The sequence below is a fragment of the Bison bison genome, unplaced genomic scaffold, assembly GCF_000754665.1.
Source record: "Bison bison bison isolate TAMUID 2011002044 unplaced genomic scaffold, Bison_UMD1.0 scf7180017864327, whole genome shotgun sequence".
Classification (NCBI taxonomy): domain Eukaryota; kingdom Metazoa; phylum Chordata; class Mammalia; order Artiodactyla; family Bovidae; genus Bison; species Bison bison.
The window spans coordinates 4,444,961-4,463,946 of record NW_011494899.1 but is presented as its reverse complement, the minus strand read 5'-3'; the positions used below and the strand labels follow the sequence as shown (position 1 = coordinate 4,463,946).

General features: G+C 41.3%; 1 protein-coding gene across 2 annotated transcripts in view; it reads right to left on the bottom strand.

Annotated features, from left to right (window-relative positions):
• ALDH1L2 (aldehyde dehydrogenase 1 family, member L2) overlaps positions 1–18,986 on the bottom strand; it is a 63,226-nt gene that overhangs the window by 35,669 nt on the left and 8,571 nt on the right. For both annotated transcript variants that reach the window (XM_010853392.1, XM_010853393.1), the window contains exons 2-8: positions 12,788–12,932; positions 11,355–11,589; positions 9,206–9,371; positions 4,718–4,819; positions 4,427–4,516; positions 1,910–2,044; positions 378–503 (exon numbers count right to left, since the gene is read on the bottom strand). In XM_010853392.1, the coding sequence (XP_010851694.1) occupies positions 378–503; positions 1,910–2,044; positions 4,427–4,516; positions 4,718–4,819; positions 9,206–9,371; positions 11,355–11,589; positions 12,788–12,932 (999 nt within the window). The remainder of the gene's footprint in view (positions 1–377; positions 504–1,909; positions 2,045–4,426; positions 4,517–4,717; positions 4,820–9,205; positions 9,372–11,354; positions 11,590–12,787; positions 12,933–18,986) is intronic.

Genomic DNA, 18,986 nt, shown 5'->3' with positions numbered 1-18,986 from the left:
ACTGTCAATCGTGGCCCATGCAAAACCTTTGTCACACAATTTTCTGTGCTCTTTTGCTCTTCCTGGCTGTCTGGGATGGAGATAACACCCAGCAGGTCCTTGAAGATAGCAGAGCCTGGGTTCTTGTTTGACTCCACCCCTAACCCTCATATTCCCACTTTACCCCCATGCAAACCTAGAACTGCCTTGGATTACTTATATGAATGAGAAATAAATGTGCATATAAAATTTGGCATTGATTTCCTTTTGCAGCTAATACAAAAAAAGAGGAAATAAAAGTTTCATCCCACCTCCTTTGAGGATTAATGGTACGAGTTACAAAAATGGTTACAAGAATTGTTCCAAGACAAGGAACTTTAAAAACTTCACGTGTTCACCTTGATGGTCTCCGCCACCTTCACCTCTTCGGCTGTGAGTTCCACCACTGACATCTCACCCGATGAAAAGTACTGAGAGGCAGGAATCATTTTTCCATCTTCAAACTGCAGATTTCTCACCATCAGCTGTAAAATAAAGACAAAACAAGCAGAAGAATTGAGAATTAGGACAATTCAAAAGTGAGATTGGTGTCAGAAAGAGTCTTATGTGAGTATGCTGCTAAGTCGCTTCACTTGTGTCCGACTCTGTGCGACCCCATAGACAGCAGCCCACCAGGCTCTGCCGTCCCTGGGATTCTCCAGGCAAGAACACTGGAGTGGGTTGCCATTTCCTTCTCCATTGCATGAAAGTGAAAAGTGAAAGTGAATTCATTCAGTTGTGACCGACTCGTAGTGACTCCATGGACTGTAGCCCACCAGGCTCCTCCATCCATGGGATTTTCTAGGCAAGAGTACTGGAGTGGCTTGCCATTGCCTTCTCTGTATGTGAGTATAAGGACCAGCTTATTTGGCAAATAGGAAAATATGGATTAAAAGCACTACCTACTATGTGTAAAGGGGCTGAAATGGTATTTCAGTTATGGCTGCAGAGAGGAGAAAGTTAAGTCCAGGGGTAGATATATCTCAAAATGGATGATAAATACCCCTAAAATTGACACTTGCATACAGGAATTGGGTCTAAAGCTGACAATGAGTACCACTGCTACTAATAGCACTATTACTGCCTCTACTACCATCTTCTGAACTCTTAGTCTGCAGCATGCACAGTGCTAAGTGCGTATATGCTGAGTATCTTATTCAGTCTCCTAAATCCTGATAGATGCAGGTGTCCTTATTATCCCCATTTTACTGATAAGCAAATGAAGGCTCAGTGAGGTTTAGTAATTTTCCCAGTGCTTCACAGCAAGTAACAGAGCTGAGGTTACAACCCAGGACTAGCTGGACTCTGAGGCCTACCATCTTACTAACTGATGTATCCTGTGAGCCAGGAGAAGGTATCTGTGAGCTGCAAATTCCCTTTTGTTTTGCTCACTGGGCACCTGCCCAAGAGCCCACCGAGGGCCAGAGTTCATGCTCCCAAGTGCAGGCAGTGCAGATGGGCATATCCCTATTGGCAAAGGGAGGACCATCTGAGGAGGCTCACACCACCTGATCCTCCCAGACCAGACCGCGCTCTCCGTTCTGTAGAGGGAGAAACGGAGCCTCAGAGGGAGAGGCATCCTGCTCACACCAGTGAGTGACAGAGCAGGGATTCACACCCTGGCTCCTGACCAAACGCTAAGCTCTTTCTACTGTATTACGGAGCAGGCCGTGCAGGTCCTGTGGGTCCATCCTGAGATGCCTGGTTCTCAATCAAGGCACATAAAGCCAGCTCATCCCCAGTGAGAAATGGGCCACAGACATCTTAAACCTATATCCCACTGCACAGCCAGACTGTCCTGGGAGTCTGCCCTGCCAGACTCCCTCAAGAGCTTGGGTAATTGAAGGAAACCACCAAAGTGATTTTATAGGTAACCCTATTGAACACTCACTGCTTTTCCATCGTTACCGAAAAGAACAAGTCCATTTTTGGTAACAAGACCAGGCTTCTCAGCACCTTTAATTTCCAGTGGTTCTCCAGGAGGGATGGAGCTATTCAGCAATGACGAGCCATAGAAAGTGACCACCTAGTAAAGAGACCAAACCCAAGTTGTGAAAGGAGGAAATGAAGGCTGTTTATAAGGGTGTATGAAAGCAGCATGCTCTGCAAAAAAAAAAAAAAAAAACAGCTGACATTCTCATTTATGCCAAAATGAGGGACCTCCCACTGCCAGTGTAAGAGACTATATCAAGCACCTATCGGAATGACACAAAGCAAGAGACAGTCTGTGAGGGTATGACTGAAGAGTTGAAAAACACCCCACATCCAGGGGATGCAAGTATACATGTATCATTTATTTGCATTGACACACAAGTGAATGACATGAAAGCTCTCACAGACTTTGCAGCCTGAAGGTAGAGTTTTTGTGGGAAGTGGAGGTATTGATGTGGGCTCAGGGAGGCAGGTGCAGCGTAGTAAACAGACTATTGCATTGCAGTGGAATGTGTGACGGAGGTGCAGGAAGCTTTGTGGGTAAGCTCATGGAAACAAGACCGGATCCAGACTGGAACTAAGAGAACTGGATATTAATTGACTTGTTATTGTTATTATAATAATTACTACAATTCTATGCTTGCGTGTGTGCTCAGTCACTCAGTCGTGTCTGACTCTCTGTGATCTCATGGACTGTAGCCTGCCAGGCTCCTTTGTCCATGGGCTTTCCCAGGCAAGAATACAGGAGCCAACCCAAGGATTGAACCTGTGTCTCTTACATCTTCTACATTGGTAGGCAGATTCTTATATAATTCCATATATAATTCTTATATAATTCTCTTATAATTCCATGGTCATTAGCTACCATTTATTGACAACTCTATTATTTAATATTTATTGAATATTTATTCTATGTCAGGGACTAAGTTCTTAGATGAATTAACATGTATTAACTCATTGCATCTTTACAACAACCCCAAACCAATGAGGGAGGCACTATTATTAGTCTCATTCTGCAACAAGGAAACCAAGGTACTCAATGGTTAAGTAGCCTGCCCATGGTTATACAGCAAATAGAGGCAATGCCAGAATTTTACTGGAAACATTCCGGCTTCAGATCCCACACTTTTGGTGTGTCTGTGAGTATAACTGCTTTGAAAAACAAGGCATTATCAATTGTGATAAAACATATTCATATGCTATATGATGTCACTGTAGTCCAAGATGTATATCCAGTATTCCTCATGTAATCAAGAGTACATTTGTATAAGGATGTCCATGACAAAATGTTTTATTGAAGTACAATATGTACTTGTAGCTTACTTTATACATAATAATTTGTACCTCTCAATTCCCTACTCCTGTCTTGCTCCTCCCCTCTTCCCTCTCCCCACTGGTAACCACTAGTTTGTTCTCTATATTTGGAGTCTGTTTATTTCTTATTATATTCACTACTTTGTTGTATTTTTTAGATTCCATATATAAGTGATATCATATGGCATTTGTCTTTCTCTGATTTATTTCACTTAGCGTAGTACCCTCCAATTCCTTACTCTTAACCATGGCACTGGACTTCCACCTTTGGTTCTTCACTGATCCCATATAGTTTTATTGATATCTAATATGCACTGAGGACCCAGCTGAAGGGCTGAGACTATCAAGACAACAGCATGATGCCCTTGCCCTTGAGGGCCTCCCAGTCTATGGTGGGTAGAGGGATAGATACATAAAGAAATGCTTACAATAGACAATATGCTGAGTCAGAGCTAGGCAGGGCATTACTGGAAAGGAGAAAACGGATACCCAGTCCTGCCAGGCTGGGAGTATGAGGTCAGGAGACTTCCTAGAGGAGGCGAAGCTGGAGAAGCTGAGTTGAGTGGAGTTTCCCCAGGTATCAGAAGGCTTTTCCTGCCCCTGCCCACCACCCCTGCAGCATCTCTTCCCCATCCTCTCACTCCCAGTCCTCACATCTGAGGCCCCAGCTTCTCTGAACTCTACTGCAAGTTCCTGTCTGGGTAACATGCTCTCCTACCTCTGGTCTTTAACTCTGTGTCTCATTCTCTACTTGTTGACCTCTTCTTGAAGTGCAAGCCAAACAACTTTTCTAGGAAGCCTTTCCTAAGATACCTGAGCCTGGACCTCAGTTACAGCGTTTGTCTTACTGTCTTGTGAGTGCTTATTCATTTCCCTGCTTTCTCCATAAAACTGCAGTCTCCCTGAGAGCAGAGGCTGTGCCTAGTGTCTGCCTCACATCAAATGCTCCATATGTGTGGAGTAAAAAATGGACCACATGACCATGTGTACCTAGGCTCTTTTAGCTGGCCAGTGTACCTAAACTCCTTTAGTTGGTCACGTGTACCTAGAACACAAACTCTCCTCACAAGCAAAGGAAGAACCAGGGGAAGCCTAGACTCATGAGTAATGCCTCTTACAAAGGTCACATGCCGAAAGAAAACATTGGGCCCCTAGAACATACCTGTCCATTTATCTCTGCCCAAGCTCCAGGGACTTTATCATGACCTCGGATCCAGTTATGTAAAGCTTCAGCAGACTGATTCCAAGAGATCTAGGAATGTGCAAAGCACAGGTTGAACTTCTCAAGTCTCAAAGGCAGTAGAAACATTTCTCTTCATCAGTGGCAGACATGGGTAGGGATAGGGCAGGGGGCTTGGAGATTTTCCTTTCATTGAGGAAATGGTACATTGAGAACTGCTCGAAGGTGGGGGACAGTGAATTCTGAGATGCGTAACTGAGTTGATATAAATACCTTAGCATTTTCCTTTTTCTGGATACCTTCATATGTTGCTCCTTCTTCTGACTGGGGAATGCGAGGAGCTTTACCATCAGCTATGAGTTGGACAGCTTCCACCTAAAGCCAAACATGTTACCGGTGTTAGAGTCCAGTGGTCAACAATGACATGGTCTGTTTAACTGAAGTTTCTGTTTAACAGAATTACTACATATAAATCTGTCCAGAGAGTCAGACTTTGATAAAATAACTACCATTTCTTTGAATCCATAATTGTACCAGGCAGTGTGTTAGGTGGGGCTTCCCAGGTGAGAGAGTCAATTCCTAGGCAGGTTGATAAGAAGTCCGGGGTTCCCCAAGGACAGAGGGGTCTGGGGTTCTCAAGGAGGAGCTAGGGGTCTGGAATTGTTAGTCCCCATCTGTAAGAGAGAAAGAAGCAACCAGCAGACCATCTCTCTACCGGAGGCATCCCTCCCTGATCTACATGGGGGTGTAGACAGACTTTACACCAAAGCTTCCCTTCCTTGGTCGGACTTAGTCTGTCCCTTACTGATGCAGGCGCTGTACTCGTCCCTCCCAGTTCTACCACCGAGGCAGGGCAGAGATGCACCAGGGGTAGACCTGATGACATCCTAGACTGATGTCCAGTTCCTCACCATTAAAACCTTGCTTGCCTCTGATGCCACCTGAGGTGCAATCAGTAACCTTCCGGAATGCCTCCCAAGCTAAGACTGCTGGGGGAAACATTAGGCACAACCTGAGTATATTCCTGACCACAATAAGACCAGTATGAACATAAAACTGAGATGTTTCTTCCAAGCATCACCACACCAGAATAAACAATAGCAAAAGAGATGGTGAAGGGCTGGCCAGTGAGGAAAAATTGATTTTTGTCCTCGAGTTATTAGGGCCAGTCCTTCCATTTCATTCCCACAGATTCCACAGAAAGAATATCTAAGGAGTTGGGACAAAAGCCACTGGAAAGCCTCCTCTGGCCCACTAAGAGCTAGCATTATCAACGGAAGAAACCCATTGCACTTCCAATCTGAGTAACCTTTAACCTCAGAGATGCTCCATCTAGCTTCTGAACTTTTGACTCCTAGCAAGGCTAGGCGCTTCCTGACTACCAATCCAAGTTGGGGTCCTAAGTAACAGTACACAGTAACAGCATAGATCACAAGTCCCTTGAAAGTCTGTGATCTGACAGGTTAGTAGTTCTAATTCCCAAGGACTTATGAAATGGTCAAAGAAACTGGAAAGTTTGACTGAGAAAGGAGAGTTCAGTCCACACTCTTTGCCCATTTCTGGTCGGTCCCTGAAGGATACGTTGGGTGCCTCTTGGCATTGGCAGGTCGGTATAAACCCCCGATAGGTTTCTGCCATAAGCCATATGAGGTCACTGCAGAACCTCAGAGCAGGGCTCCTCCTCACTTGTTTTGCTCAAGGAGTGTATTCATTCACACAAGCATACTGTAGAGTTAGTAAAGTACAGCAGAAAACGTGTTTGCTAGGAGAACAAAGAACAAAGAACTAGAGCTCCAAGCATCCTTACCTTGTCCTGAAGAATCCCGGACGAACCCCAAGATGAAAGGTTGTTACTGAACCATGAAAGACGCCGGGATTCTTGGCCTCCGGGGGAGCAGAATTCAATCCGGGGCCAGAGACGAGGCTTGATCGCTCAGAGCTTTTGTGTAATAAAGTTTTATTAAAGTATAAAAGAGATAGAGAAAGCTTCTAACATAGACATCAGAAGGCGGCAGAAAGAGTGCCCTCTCGCTAGTGTTAGCAATGGAGTTACATACTTTCTAATTAGTTATTACAGTGAATCAGAAGAATATCTGGAGGTTGTAAAGACATTACTAGGCCCACTCCCATAATTTACATTTTAAGATAACAGGATTAACCAGAAGGTTTTTTCCAGAAACTCTCCTCAAGCAGGATATATTACTGTTATATAATCCTAAGGAATGTAGAGGGGAAAAAAAGTTTGTCCTTTCCTCCTTGAGAATTCCAGACCCCTCTCTCCTTGGGGACCCCCAGACTTCTTATCAACCTGCCTAGGAATTGACTGTCTCACAGGCGGCGCTAGTAGTAAAGAATCTGCCTGCTTGCCAATGCAAGAGGCATAAGAGACTCAGGTTCAATCTCCAGGTAGGGAAGATCTCCTGGAATAGGAAATGGCAACCCACTCCAGTATATTTGCCTGGCAAATCCCATGGACAGAGGAGTCTGGTGGGCTGCAGTCCAAAGGGTCGCAAAGAATTGTACACAACTGAAGCGACTTAACACACACACACACACATGGGTTAGCTTCTTTATGTAAAATATCCTTTGGTGGCTCAGAGAGTAAAGAATCTGCCTGCAATGCAGGAGACCTGGGTTCGATCCTAGAAGAAGGAAATGGCAGTCTACTCCAATATTCTTGTCTGGAGAATTCCATGGACAGAAAAGCCTGGTCAGCTACAATCCATGGGGTCACGAAGAGTCAGACATGACTGAGTGACTAACTAACTAACATCACACAAGTCCTACAAGGTGGATATTATCAGTCTTGTTTTATATAGGAGGTTGCAAAAAGCCTCAAGCAACTAGCTTGAGAAAAAGCAACTAGCTCAAGATCACAGAGAAGGCACTGGCGACCCACTCCAGTACTCTTGCCTGGGAAATCCCATGGATGGAGGAGCCTGGTAGGCTGCAGTCCATGTGGTCGCTAAGAATTGGACATGACTGAGCAACTTCACTTTCACTTTTCACTTTCATGAACTGGAGAAGGAAATGGTAACCCACTCCAGTGTTCTTGTCTGGAGAATCCCAGGGACAGGGGAGCCTGGGGCTGCCATCTATGGGGTCACACAGAGTCGGACATGACTGAAACGACTTAGCAGCAGCAGCAGCAAGATCACAGAGATAGCTGGTAGGTGTCAGAGAAGGGTCTGTATCCAGATCTATCTACTGTCAATATCCAGCCTGCACTTTTAAACATGACTCCTTTATTTAAACACATTTCAATCTTCTCTTGCTTTTTCAATGGAAATTTTAGGAAGATAATTGTAAAATAAGTCATTGCAGGTTATTTCTGCTCATCATGATGATTCTAGAAAATAATACATTGTTATGTTTAAGGAATTCCCCTTGCTTTATAGTTTAGGACACCTGGAATAAAAAAAAAAATTAAAGTCTGTCCATGAGTCTGATTGCCTTTGGGATGTGTCCTGTGTCCCCTTCTGTGCACCATTTATTTTTACCTTGAGTTGAGAGCCTGTGTCCTTCACTGGGAAACCTATGTGAGCTCATGTTCTCAGTTTTCTCTCTAAATACTCACAGCTAAGTACTCCAACCTCTTCAAGAGCATGTGGAGGGAGCCACCTGGGACAGGTTCAAGCTAAGCTCATTCATTCCACCCATTTCTGGCTATAATCCAGGTTTGCACAAATGCTACTGAACACACAGAATACTACTTTGATTATAATGATCATTTTGAGCACCTACTGTGTGCCAGATGCTTTACACAAATGTCATTTAATTTTCACAACAACAACCTTGTAAGTCAGGCAGTAGTGTCCACATTTTATAGATGAGGAAACCAAGGCTAAACAGGCTAAATGACTTCCCTCTTTAAACAAATGGTGGAACAAAAACTACTCTCTTAATCATTGTGTCAGTCACTCAGTCGTGTCCAACTCTTTGTGACCCCATGGATTGTAGCCAGCCAGGCTCCTCTGTCCATGGGATTCTGCAGGCAAGAATATTGGAGTGGGTTGCCATTTCCTTCTCTAGGGGATCTTCCCAACCCAGGGATCAAACCCAGGTCTCCTGCCTTGCAGGTAGATGTCTTACCGTCTGAGCTACTAGGGAAGCACCCCCCCCTTAATCATTAAATGATAACAAACAAAATACTGCTCTCCTCTCTCCTAAATCAATGGCTGCTGTTTTATATTATCTTATTGTCCACCTCTGTGCTGTACTTCTACCATATCAAACACTAGAAGATATTAAATAATACTGAAATTATCTTTCAATGTTTTTACAGGTTAATATATCACTTCTTTATGATGTGCATGTTTTGAGTTTTTAATTCAGAGCATACCTGAACAAATAAAGCAGTGTCAAATTTTGCCCTATCACATAGACTGATTTTAAATGTTTTTGAAGGAAGTCCAAATTACATAGCAAAATTTCTTCACATTCTGCTACTTCTTAACAATTAGTCATTATAAACAGGATGGAGATCCAAATAGGTGGTAAAATAAATGAAGTTTGATGACTACCTTATCCAGTTGATCACTATCCTCAGAAGAATAAGTCAGCTTCACAGAATAAGAAATTCTGAAGTTCAGATTTCCTCCCTCAATATACCATCCTATTAGTAAATATAATAAAATCTAATTTTGTTTTTCAGACTTATTTTTAGTAAAAAGTCATAGGAGCAAATTCTCAATAAAAGAGAAACATTGCCAAAACTTTAAAGGTTTACTAGATTCTCCTTGATGGCATAATTGTACTGACCATGGCCTTGATTCCTTCTGGAAAAAGAAATCGATTATAAAGTGCATCTACTGTATCATTGGGCTCCACATCACACGACCTCTGGAGAAGGATGGGTCCTGTGTCTAAACCGTCATCAGCCCAGAAAACAGAAAACCCGGCTTTCTTATCTCCCATGATCAGAGTCCTGTGAAAAGAGTTGCAACGTAACACATTGGTTAACTGTATCATAAGGTGAATTAGTAACACGAAAGTACAATGTGGTCACAGTGGAAAATAGACAGTGAATGAAGCTACTGTGAAAATTAGAGCAGGGCTGGGCGATATCAGCATTCAAAAAAATACAACTTAATGGCTCTGTGATTTTATACATCCCCATCTCTGTAATCTTTCTTATTAACACACAGTAATGAAAAGGCATCAGAGACTATCAGTACTACGTCTCACTGACTCCCAGGTGTTGGCTTTCTATTGCAACATCAAGTAATTTTGCCCACCAGGGCCCAATTCCCACATTGCACCTGACCCTGTATTAGGCAGAATAAGATCATGAAAGCTAAAACAGAGGATAGTCATTGCAGTGTTGAAAGGAGAATGATGTTTAATTTAGGTTGTATAATTCAGGTATAGGCATCACTTAGAGCTGGAATTAGATTGTCTATAAATAAATAATAGTAAAAGAGAGTGGATTAATTCAACTACTTGTATTACGTGTTCTATAAATTTAGCCTAAGAGGAAATACTGACCCTACGGACCTTACGGCTTCCCAGGTGGCGCTAGTGGTAAAGAACCTGCCTGCAGGTGCAGGAGACATGAGAGACTCGGGCTCAATCCCTGGGTTTGGAATATTCCCTGGAGAGAGTCATGGCAACCCACTCTAGTATTCTTGCCTGGAGAATCTCATGGACAGAGGAGCCTGGAGGGCTACAATCCATAGCGTCACAAAGAATCAGACACGGCTGAAGCAACTTTGTATGGACACACACAGGCCTTATAATATATACAATAAACCAGATAGATGGGAATACATATATAAAAGCATATCAGAGAGCAGGCTAATATAGACAGAGTATGAAGTGATAGGTCAGCCATACTCTTCACTGAGATCATTGTTACCTCTCTGAGCTACTAGCCAAGAAGACCAACTCAATCAACTGACCAATCAATCAACTACTCATTGCAGAAATCTTGAGGAACTAATTGGCACTGTGTTATCAAGAGCCTTGAAAATATTCATATACTTTGAGTCAATGATTCTGCACATGGAAGCAATGTGAAATGAGAAAAAAATACATGTTTAAATACAAAGATATTCACTAAAGTACTATTTACAAGAGCCAAAAAGAAATCAATTCATGTAATCAGTCTTGAAGCATTGGGTTGGGCAAAAAGTTCACATGGGTTTTTCCATAGTATGTTATAGAAAAATCTGAATGACATTTTTGGCCAGCCCAATATAATTAAATGTTTTTCACCACATTTAAACCAAGGGTAGATTTTCTGCCTATATGATAACTTGACCCTGAGAGAGAGCTGGGGGTTATGCAGGTAAAGGAGAGATGGTAGAGAAGATGAGAAAGGCCCACCTTGACCCACAGGATAGTGTACCTATGATACTGGGCAGGAGCAGGCAGTGTTCTTGAACCTGGGCCTTATGGCAGTAAAAATGTTAGACCATAGTCCTTTCTCCCCTCAAGAAACTTAACCTTGAATGGGGGAAGATAGACCACGAGAAAGATAACTTCAGGTAATTCAGCATTTCCTGAAATGTACCTGAGATACTCTATGCAAAAAAAGTTCTATGGCCAAATAAATTGAGGAACACTTTGTACTCACATTCCTCCTTGGAGATTAGGATGCTCACATGAAAGCACATGTTAAATTCTCTAAGTTCTGAGAAACAGAAATCCAGCATAAACCAGACTCGTCTGAACACAGGACCTTTGCTTGCTAAATACCTAGTTACATCCAGTGGAGCCAATAGGCCATAGAAGATTCTTGGGAATGCTGTTCTGGCTTATGCAGTACCTCAAGATCTCAGGGAGTTCATGCAATCAGGATCTCACAATTGTTCAAGCATACCTAGTTCCTTAATCTTCTAGGTTAAAAACAGAAAGATTACAGGCAACAGAAATGGGTTCATCTTGGTTATTTAAAGAAAAATCTCACCAGTTGATAGCAGAAGCTCCTCTGTGCCTGGGAAGGATAGACGGGTGATAAATGATGGAACCATGCTTTGGGCCATCAATTACATCCATGGGGATGAATTGTGTGCAGAAAGGAAGCACATTGAGCTCAGCACCCACGGATCTGTAGGCCTCTGCCACCTCCTTTATGGTCTTGCCCTTGACTCTCCATCTAGGGAACTTGAACACAGGGGTCCCATTTTTCTCTGCAGCCAATGCTGAGCATGAAAGAGAAGATTATTTTCATCAAAAAAGTTTGGGCCATAATTTTGTATTACTATGAGTTCACACATTGTAATTTCATGAAACATCTACAAATAAAACATGATGAAGAACAATTTAGATTCTGACCATCTCATGGCCCAAGGTAGCTGCTTTAAGCCCCACTGTATAAGTTTAAGGTGTACAGCATAATGATTTGACTGACATACATCATGAAAATGATTATCACAGTAAGCTCAGTAAACATTCTTCATCTCATATACATACAAAATAAAGGAAGTAGAAAAGATTTTTTATTATGATGATAATGCTTTGGATTTACCCTCTTAACAACTTTCATATGTAACATACAGCAGTATTCATTATATTTATCAGGTTGTACATTATATCCCTACTCCTTACTTATCTTATAATTGGGAGTTTTTACTTTCTGACTGCCTTTATCCAATTCTCCCAGTAACAGGAACTAGAATAAACACCAGAGCTGCTTCTTTCAAGAAAAAAAACTTAGAGTTATCATAGATATTATTTCCCAACCAATATATTGCATCACACCAGTGATTTATAAAGATTCAAGTCACAAGCCAAGGTTTCTAGATGCTAGTTCTTATTCTCTACCTGTAGACTGTTTCTACTGGGTTGACCAAAAAGCTCATTTGGGTTTTCTGTACCATCTTACCAAAAAAATGAACCAACTCTTTGGTTAACCTAATATCTGTTTCTTGCCCTTTTTTTCAACATAGCTAAAGTGAGCAAATCAGAATCACACTGTAGGTTTTCTTTGAGGATGGCTATTTTCTTTACCTACTGTTAAGAGTCAAGCAGCCATCGCTATAATTTGTCTGAGATAAATGTGTTCTTTATAAGCCCACATCAATTGCTATCATTGGATGTGGGCTTCCCTGCATTCATATTGGCACCTCTGCATCAGACATTATTCTACATGTCTTATAGAACCTTTGGAAAGTCACAAGCGTAACTCAGGAAAAACATATGCTTGGAAATTCCTCTGATGGACCTGATGATTACCACATTGGTAAGTGGAGAAACTCAGTACAACGGGGGCCTGCATCTTTGTCTTGAGGCCCACAAGAGAAGGGAGAATGTTTGAGTCTGTATCCACCATACAAATAGACTTGGCCCGAGAAGGCCAAGTGCAGAGTCCATGATCCAGTTGCTCCAAGATACACTCACCAAGTGGGTCAGCTTTTCCATCTTTGTCTGGAACTGTGAACACTCCCACGACTCGGTGGCCTTCTTTGCAGAGATGACTATAGACCTCCTGTCCAAAGAGGCTCTGACCAATAAGTGCCACTTTCAACTTGTTTTTGAAACAAACCTGTGAGACAATTCAGTAGTGACAGATATTAGTATGGATGGGTTTCCCTGGTGGCTCCATGGTAAAGAATCCGCCTGCAGTGCAGGAGACACAGGTCTGATCCCTAGGTGGAAAAGATCCTCTGGAGAAGGAAATGGCAACCTACTCCAGTATCCTTGCTTGGGAAATCCCATGGACAGAGGAGCCTGGCAGGTTACAGTCCATGGGGTCACAAAAAAGTCAGACACGCTTTAGCGACTAAACAACAACATTAGTATGGATAGAAGATACACGGATAATAAATAATCTTTTCTCAATAATACCAGATAGTAAGGACTACAAAAGGCTTAAAGGTTTACAAAGTAAAATATTTATTGACATACACTGAACTCAGACTACATGCTACATACTGCAAGTAATTTCACACCTAAGTATTCCTCATTTTCCCTTTGCTTTCACTCACATGATTATTCATTATAATCATTGAGATTGCATATATTTTTACAAGGTATTTCAACTCCTTGATAAAATGAAACCAGATGTTAACAAATAAGCCCAAGTTTCACAGTTAAAAAGAGTGTAATTCTCAGCAAGATCTACCTCAATAAAACAATGGTTTTATGCCCCACAATTTAGAAATAAGAGCTGATTCATCTCTTACCTCCAAAAAAAAAAAGCCAAGAATCAACATCTAGTAAAATATAGAGGCCAAAGCCTAGTGCCACCCACCCCTTATTAGTTGTGTGACCTCAAGTAAGTGACTTCTATTTGCCTTTTTTTCTCATCTATAAAATGCAGATAACACCAACTCACACAATTCTGATTGAAGTAGATGACAATATCTATTAGGCTTAAAGCAGTGTCTGACACACAGCACTGTGTAAGTAAAAGCTTTAATAATGTTTTAAAGGTTTTGCCACATAGTAGACAATTCTATGTTTTTTCACATAGTCCAGAATTCCAAAATTCTTGGTAAGTAATAGTAATCTAAACTCATTTGGTTTCAAGATCTGGATTGATCTAATAAAATGTTTTTCTATAGTCTTTGAAGGTGTCTTATAAATTAACACAAAATCATTTGGCTTCAAACTTGACTGAACTGACAATACTATTTATAGTCTTTAATATAGTATGCTTTGCTGCAGAGAAAATCAATCATGTGCTTAGTTACAGATACTAATCCAGACCCTGCTATAAAGTGCACGTAAGTTTCTACGTACCATACAAACTCTATTAAATGTGAATAACTCTGAACCCCAAACACATTTGGCCCCACAGGTTTCAGAGAAGAAATTGAGGTCTGCCCATTATTTCATTCATTTAATCTTCACAACTATCCTGTTTTCTTACCCCTCATTTTGTATCATTCTATGAATGAAGAAACCAAGGCTTAGAAAAATCTAGTTTATCACCAAGGTCATACTGGCAAAACAAGGCAAAGGTGGGACTTGAATCCAGGGCTGTCAGACTCCAAAGTCCACATATGTACTTAAAATGAGCCAGCACTGCCCATCTCTTCCAACTTATTTTTTTCAAATTAAAAAAAGAAATTGGAGTATAATTGCTTTACAATGTTGTGTTAGTCTGCCTTCTTTTTAGAACACTACAGTGATGCACAAAAATACACTGATGGCCAATAAATATAAACATCATATAGATAAGAATGGCACTAACAGAGTTAAAGTTTTTAAGGACTGTCTTTAAGCAATTATACCTTTTGTAAATTCTCCCAAGAGGAAGTCTTTTCACAAAGCTTAAGGTAACGTGTTGACGTGACGATTGTTAAGATGGTGAAGAGAGTCACCAGGTGAAGCAGGCTGGATGCAGGATTGTGCATGTAGGGATGGTAATCAGAGAGTCATGACCTCCTATGTGAATCCTGTTTTGGCAAAGAACCAACCCCAGCTCCCCAGAGTTCTTTTCATCTTTCATTCCACCACATTAGAATTCAGCTCCACAGGATTTGGACATAGAACATTTTTCCTTCAGTTTGAATAGGATTCATTAATGTTCCAGAAAGTCATTCTAAATTAGCAAAGCCTCATTGTTAAACTCTGACTATGAGAAACTTAAATTTCCCTTATTTCCTATTTTATTTATTTATTGGTTTAAATTTTTTTAATTAAAAAAAATTTTTTAACTTTTTATTTTATATTGGAATATAGCCAATTAACGGAGTTGTGATAGTTTCAGGTGGACAGAAAAGGGACTCAGCCATACATATACATCTATCCATTCTCCCCCAAACTCCCCTCCCATCCAAGTTGCCACACTGAGCAGAGATCGCTGTGCTACACAGTAGGATTTCGTTGGTTATTCATTTAAACTATAGCAATATGTATATGTAGGTTCCAAACTCCCTAACTATCATGTCTTCCCCTCATTCTTCCCTCCTGGCAACCATAAGTTCATTGTCTGTTTCTGTTTTGTAAATAATTTGTATCATTTCTTTTTAGATTCTGTAGAAATATCATATGACATCCCTTATATAGGAATTCACTTTACTAAGGGCATAAATGACATCCCTTTTTAGGCATGAACTTAAAAGCATGCAGGTTCACACCTTCCCTGTGAGCTCATAATTAATCAATTAGGGTTTGGGTTTAAAAATTCCTTTCAAGGGCCAGCCAAAGTTTCTATCCCCAAAGAGCCTAAAGCTTCAACATCTAACAGATTCTTACAAACAGACAGATTTACTCTGTAAGAACAGCTCAATTTGCCTACAGATAACACGTAACTATTCATTTCCTCTCATTCAAAAACTCAAAATGTTTGGTAAATACTCTATTTTCAGATCCTATAATTAATGCTGTTGCTTGATACAGAACCAATGCGCTTGCTAGCCTAGAAAATTTGGCTTTTACCTCACACCATTACCAATGCCAAATATTTTAAGACTTCCTAAATATTAGTCGTAAAACAATCAAGGGCCATGAGGATGAGCTGACTCAAATGTAGTGTGCCCCCAGCTGTCATCTCGTTATTGGGATTTCAATTCCTAAATCAACAGTCCCCCAGAAAGTGTTTAAAGAAACCATGTCAGTATCTCTGGAAATTCTACATTCACTGAAACACTTTCTGAGCTTAGTGGTAAAACTGAAACTATAAAGGCAAGTTTCTAACAGAAAATTTCAGAGTTAATGATTTTAAGTGTTTATCGTGAGTTAGTATAATTCTAAAGAACTGTACTGGGATGTTTTACTTTAGTCTTATTTCTCCAAGTATGATCTGAGGACTGACGGTCCGTGTTGGCAGAATCGGCTGGAAGGAAATGTTAAAAATGTGGTTTCCTGGGTCCCACCCCTGATTTACTGAGTCAGACCCTCAGGAAGTTGGCATTAACTCAAAAGCATATGAGGAAGTTTGGACCCTGTCTCTGCACCATATTAGCCCAGGAAGCTGCATTTTAACAAGCTCTCCATTGACTGACAGGCATATGCAAATCAGCAAATCTCTGGTGTTTAGAGTGTGTGTCCATCCCTCCAAAATGTGTCTGCCCTGGGGAGTCTGGGTCAGAAAGAAGTGGTGAAGTAATAGCAAACATTTTAATGAAACCCTGGGGTGTGTCAGGTATTTAATATATGTTATCTCATTTTGATTGCCCAATGACTCTCAGAGACAGCCATTAATAAGTTGTTTTACAGATGAAGTGGAGAAGGGGATGGCAACCCACTCCAGTATTCTTGCCTGGAGAATCTCACGGACAGAGGAGCCTGGCAGGCAACAGTCACCAAGAGTCAGACATGACTGAAGCAACGTAGCACAGATGAAGAAATTAAAATAGAGAGATTAAGATACAGCCTGGAGTCCAATCATTACTAAGTGGTAGCTCTGAGATTCTAACCCAGTTATCACGTCAGTGCCATCGTTCTTCTATAACACCAGCTGCTGGGTATCACTTAAAATCTGAATAATAATAGTAACTTATCCTATAACTTACTATTATTATTGTCATAAGGATTTAGTGGGATAAAGCCTGTAATGTGGCAATGCGTGGTGTGTGGCAATAGTAAATGCTCAAAAAATGAAAACTATACAGAAGAACTATACAAAAAAAGATCTTCATGACTCAGATAACCATGATGGTGTGATCACTCACCTAGAGCCAGACATCCTGGAATGTGAAGTCAAGTGGGCCCTAGGAAGCATCACTACAAACAAAGCTAGTGGAGGTGATGGAATTCCAGTTGAGCTATTTCAAATCCTGAAAGATGATGCTGTGAAAGTGCTGCACTCAGTATGCCAGCAAATTTGGAAAACTCAGCAGTGGCCACAGGACTGGAAAAGGTCAGTTTTCATTCTGATCCCAAAGAAAGGCAATGCCAAAGAATGCTCAAACTACTGCACAATTGTGCTCATCTCACACACTAGCAAAGTAATGCTCAAAATTCTCCAAGCCATTTCAACAGTACGTGAACTGTGAAATTCCAGATGTTCAAGCTGGATTTAGAAAAGGCAGAGGAACCAGAGATCAAATTGCCAACATCTGTTGAATCATTGAAAAAGCAAGAGAGTTCCAGAAAAACCATCTACTTCTGCTTTATTGATTACACCAAAGCCTTTGACTGTGTGGATCATAATAAACTGTGGAAAATTCTGAAAGAGATGGGAATACCGGACCACCTGATCTGCCTCCTGAGAAATCTGTATGCAGGTCAAGAAGCAAGTTAGAACTGGACATGGAACAACACACTGGTTCCAAATAGAAAAGGAGTACGTCAAGGCTGTATATTGTCACCCTGTTTATTTAACTTAAATGCAGAGTACATCATGTGAAATGCCAGGCTGGATGAAACACAAGCTGGAATCAAGATTGCTGGGAGAAATATCAATAACCTCAGATATGCAGATGATACCACCTTTATGGCAGAAAGTGAACAGGAACTAAAGAGCCTCTTGATGAAAGTGAAAGAGGAGAATGAAAAAGCTGGCTTCAAACTCAACATTCAAAAAATGAAGATCATGGCATCCAGTCCCATCACTTCATGAGAAATAGATGGGGAAACAATGGAAACAGTGAGAGACTTTATTCTTGGGGGCTCCAAAATCACTGCAGATGGTGACTGTAGCCATTAAATCAAAAGACGATTGCTCCTTTGAAGAAAGCTATGACCAACCTAGACAGCATATTAAAAAGCAGAGACATTACTTTGCCGACAAAGGTCTGTCTAATCAAAGCTATGGTTTTTCCAGTAGTCATGTATGGATGTGAGAGTTGGACTATAAAAAAAGCTGAGCACCAAAGAATTAATGCTTTTGAACTGTGGTGTTGGAGAAGACCCTTGAGAGTTCCTTGGCCTGCAAGGAGATCAAACCAGTCCATCCTAAAGGAAATCAATCCTGAATATTCATTGGAAGGACTGATGCTGAAGCTGAAACTCCAATACTCTGGCCACCTGATGTGAAGAACTGTCTCCTTGGAAAAGATCCTGATGCTGGGAATGACTGAAGGCAGGAGGAGAATGGGACGACAGAGGATCAGATGGTTGGATGGCATCACCAATTCGATGGACATGAGTTTGAGTAAACTCCGGAAGTTGGTGATGGACAGGGCGTGCTGCAGTCCATGGGGTCGCAAAGAGTCAGACATGACTGAGCGACTGAACTGAACTGAACTGAACTGAAATGTCAGCTAGTATTCTTATTATACTACAAGTAATACCCAGGTAAATAAAAACAATGATAATGAACCTTTCCTATGGGAGTGTACCATGAAGCAGGCACTCTATTGAACCCCTTTCACTAATTAAAAAAATGTATCAAATCCTTATCATACATCATTAAGACTCACTGTGATCCATTTTACAAATGAGAAAACAGGACTCAGGGAAGTTAAGTAACCTGGCCACAGATAATAATAATAATCATCTCAGATCAGATCAATCGCTCAGTCATGTCTGACTCTTTGCGACCCCATGAATCGCAGCACACCAGGCCTCCCTGTCTATCATCAACTCCCGGAGTTCACCCAGACTCATGTCCATCGAGTCAGTGATGCCATCCAGCCATCTCATCCTCTGTCGTGCCCTTCTCCTCCTGCCCCCAATCCCTCCCAGCATCAGAGACTTTTCCAAT